Raw genomic sequence first — 4,398 nt, 5'->3', positions numbered from 1 at the left:
TGAGCTAGATTTATCAGAGAGGGTGGCACTTGCTCGCCTTCTTCACCTTGATCCAAGCTTGAAGTGGAGGGATTGTCGGCTTGGGTTGATGTAGGTGGCTCCACTTGTGTTGAGGAAGAGGCCCCTTGTTGTGGCTCCCTAGGACGCACGTCTCCAAGAGCCAATCTTTTGATTGCTTCGCTAGGGTCCTCCTCTTCACCTAACACATTGTCGCGACCGAGAAAATTGCCTTTTCCCGAACGCTAGTGTATTAATCCCCGTCCCAGGAAAAGCCGGGGTACACCAAACAAACATGATACAAAAGGCACATCTTTATTATATCGATAATATTTACATTATTACAAAGGCGCTTCAGGCCTGACAATAAAAAATAAACAGCAGCGGACTAGCGGGCCTACGGCTCCATCTTCACAGGCGCTCAACTGGGGTATAAGCCAGGACTCCACCTAGGACTTCTTCTCCAAAGCTTCTCTTACTGAATGGGGGGAAAGATAGAGCAAGAATGAGTACAACCACAGTACTCAGCAAGCCACACCGGCAGATGCATGATTAATGCAAGGGGGTACAAGGGGATAATAATATAGGGGTTAAGTTTTGCAGTAAACAGCATTTAAAAGTCACTTAGTTGCCCAAAGCTATTTTGTAAACACGATCCTAGAGCTATACAATATTATTAATCAAGGTCGTGGACCCACACGAACCTGCCTTAACCCAAGGCCTACGATGATTCAGACCGAACTGGCAACCCGACCCTGGGTCCCAGCTCGTCCCAAGCCAACCCAGGCCAACCATTCCACATTTTAGTTATTAAGCAGGTTTTAGGAATTTAAAACACTAACTTGGGTACATTGCTAGGCTTGCCCATAACCGAGGGCGCGGCTATTCGAATAGGTTTTACTCTTATCAGAGGTGTACATCTTTACCCACAAGACACGTCTTCCTCACGTGCAACCACGTGCCACATACCACCACGGCATATGGACGGAAGACATGACATAGTTTCCAACCCATCCTAGCCATAGACAAGAGTACCGACCCAACCCACCTACGGCCGGAACCCCCGGACAGGCAGGCAGAATTGAGCCCCTAGCAGCAGGACACCAGCTCTGTGCCATGACATCTCGTCTACCGGGCCGCAGCCCGTGTAGCCTTCATTTGTCCTAGAGATGTCCATCGACCCCCGACTTCGTCCATCTCCATCCGTGTACTTTTGTTTATAACCAGACTGAGCCACAAACTAAGCCTTACCCACTAGACATGTGGAAGTACGGTAGTGCTTTGCAACAGAGGCCCGAAGACCGGTCCTTATGTGGCCGAGGTGCTACTAACAAAACCATGCACCCCGAGCCCAGCCTAAAACCATTTTGAGGGTTTTGAATAGAGGGGGAGGTGTGCATCCAATTCCACAATAATCCAACTATTCCATAGTGTCCAAGTGATATGAATATTCCCAAAGTCTAGAGTTATAAAACCACCTAATGTTGCCTAAATAATCAGCGTAGCATCTACCTAAATTCATACTAGTGGAACCATGAATAGAGTACCCACTAGCTGGGGTTTTATTTGCCTAGGGTAAGCCAGGTGATAATAACAATTGCAATAATAAGGCTATAACAAGGATTAATAGGTAATGCTAAATAAAACAGTGATAACGCAGGAATTTAAATAAAGCGATAATGCATTAATTTAAATCAAAATAATTTTATAAACTGGGATTCAATATGCTCAAGGATGATGTGACTTGCCTTGCTCAGAGAGAACGGCCTTCCGAACCTTCGGCGACAACCGCGAACCACGCTTCGGGAACCTCCGGAACGACAGAAGCTACGCGAAGCACACAAGCAAAGCTACAAGCCTATAAAGAAGCAATAACAATACATAAAAAGAAAGCACAGGGTTCTTTAGGTTATAACAAACATTAGGAGACTTGAACGGGTCGATTCGGAGTTCGTATGACCAAGATATGATCATCCGAAGTTTAATGCTGTTATATGGAGATTTGTGGATTATTATAATTAGGCTTTGCAACTATAAAACATGTGTAAGCGCTAGCCTGGAAAAGACAGGAAGGCTGCGCTGTTGACATGCGGACCCCACATGTCAACCTAAAGGACCGCGGTAGACCGGGTACACAGAGACGGTCCACGGGTCGACAGAAGCAGATCCCGTGTGTCAACCGAGGCGAGTGGCCGACAAACGGACTCCACTAGACACCACACGGGCTGCACACGTGGAAACCACGCGGCTACCGAGCGGACACACTAACACGGTCACCACATGCACAAGCGAATGACTGCCGACACCGATACACGGGTACCGGGGCCGACAACCGCACAACGGGCACGGGTGACACCGAAAGGACGAGGACGGGGCAGCGAGGGAGAGGGATCCTTACCACCACGCGACGAGGCGTGGGAACGACAACGACGAACGGGCGCGGCGGAGACAGCTCGGGGACGATGGAGGCGAACGGCGAGGGAACGACTTCGGCGGCGATCCTTGGACGAAGGCGAGACGCGGCCGGCACAAGGCTTGATGACGCGGAGCCGAGGACGAGGACGACGACGGGGCTGCTGCACACTTGACGAAACGCGGGCGGCGGACGAGAACGGCTCGACGGAGGGACGAACGCCACGACGACCGGGAACGACGAGAGGACGACAACGACGACGACCGGGGCCGGCGAGGAGACGACGAGGGCAGCCGGCGGCAGCTGCACGGAGACGGGGACGACGTGGAACGCGCCGCTGCGAATCCGACGACGGAGGCGGCGCCGCGAGACGACGAGCCGGCGAGGATGAACGGGCGGCCGAAGGGACGTCGGCGACGATGAGGATGGAGAGGCCAGCACGGGCGACGGCGTTCCGGCGAAACAGAGGAGCAGCTGGAGGAGAGGACAACGCGGCGACGTCGATCGGCGTACCGGCGACGTACAGGAGCCGGCCAGAGGCGGGGAGGTACTGGACGCCGACGAGGAGGCCACTCCGGCGAGCTTCGGGCGAGGAGGAGGTGATGCCGGGGATGAGGGCGGCGTCGCGGAGCCGAGGGAGGTGGTGGCGACGTCGGCCGGCGCACGGGAAACGCCACAGTGGCGGCCGGAGGCGGAACAGTGGCGGCAACGCCACAGTTGCCGGCGGGGGCGCACCTCCAGGGGTCTCCGCGCGAAACGGAGGGCAGGCCGGGGGAGAGGAGACTGCTGCGACGCCGGGGAAGGCGGCGGCACGGCCGGACGGCGTGTGGGTGAGGCGGTAGGGGCGGCTGGAGGGTGGCCGGCACCGAGGAAAGAGGAGGAGGAGGCGGGGAGAGGTGGTGTGGTCGCGGGGGAGCTCGGGAAGGGGCTAAAACGATAGAACGCAAAGAGGGGGTTCCATTTTATAGCGGAAGGGAACGAGCCGGCCACGGGAGGAGCGGGGAACGGCGGCGGAAAAGGCGCCCGGCGGCCATGGAAGGCAGCCATGAATGGCGCAGCCGTTCCGGTCAAAATAGTGCACGATTAAAGGGGAGATTAGGGGGGAAAGGGAGAGGAAGGAAAGGGGATTAATTCCCCCTAATCAATTTTGGAATTGGCCAATTGAATCAAGCGGATTTGGAGGAGGGAGCGAGCTAGGGTTCACGGGAGAGAGAAGAGGCCGGCTGGGGGAGGAAGACGACCGCACGCGCTCAGCACGTGCGGGGAGCGGCTCGGCGTGGGCCAGGTGGCTGGGTGGCGCGGCTTGGGCCGGGCGGGAAGGAGGGAGGGGAGGGGCGGCCCAGAAGGAGGAGGAGAGGAGGGAGTGGGCCGGGAGGGGAAGAGGAGGCCCAAGAGAAGGAGGGAGAGAAGGAGAGGGAGAGAAAGAGAGGGAGGAGAGAGGGACTTCGGCCGCGGGCCGAGAGGGAGAGGGGAGAAACCTTGGGCCAGACTTGGCCCAAAGGGAAGGAGAGGGTTATTTTTAGGTTTTTCTTTTTAATAAACTCTGATAATTGTTTTTGTTGCTTAAGAATTATTTCCGGTGCTCTGAAAATTCAAGTAAAATTTGAGGGCTCCTTTTAGACCAAGGAGAATTTAACAAAAATTCTCCGGGCCACATTTGAATTTTTCTTGTACGTATTTTAGTGTTTGCCAATTTCTTTTCGAATTTTAATTAATTCTATTATTCCTTTTAGAAAATGATTTTTATTTCGGGATGAATTTATCAGGACGTGACACACATGTGAGTCAACTTGCTCTACTTGAGAGCCGTTAGTTTCGTCAAATGTCACATCACGCGCGATCTCAACAATACCGGAGGTTTTGTTGAAAACGCGGTATGCACATTCATTTGACCCATACCTAAGCAAGAACCCCTCATCAACTTTAGGAGCAAACTTTGAGGATCTAGCCTTCTTATTAAGAATGTAGCACTTACTACCGAAAACACG

General features: G+C 53.7%; 1 protein-coding gene across 1 annotated transcript; it reads right to left on the bottom strand.

The window, feature by feature from the left end:
• Positions 1-293: 293 nt before the first annotated feature.
• LOC136351740 (vegetative cell wall protein gp1-like) lies at positions 294-3,617 on the bottom strand. The gene is made up of 3 exons (XM_066304013.1): positions 2,396-3,617; positions 1,746-1,855; positions 294-475 (listed from the first exon to the last, which is right to left on the bottom strand). Exons 1-2 carry the CDS (start codon positions 3,455-3,457, stop codon positions 1,751-1,753), a joined length of 1,167 nt encoding a protein of 388 aa, XP_066160110.1. The 5' UTR covers positions 3,458-3,617; the 3' UTR covers positions 294-475; positions 1,746-1,750.
• Between the last annotated feature and the right edge of the window lie 781 nt (positions 3,618-4,398).

Source organism: Oryza sativa, chromosome 9 (assembly GCF_034140825.1).
Source record: "Oryza sativa Japonica Group chromosome 9, ASM3414082v1".
Lineage (NCBI taxonomy): Eukaryota > Viridiplantae > Streptophyta > Magnoliopsida > Poales > Poaceae > Oryza > Oryza sativa.
This window is presented reverse-complemented; position numbering and strand designations above follow the sequence as displayed.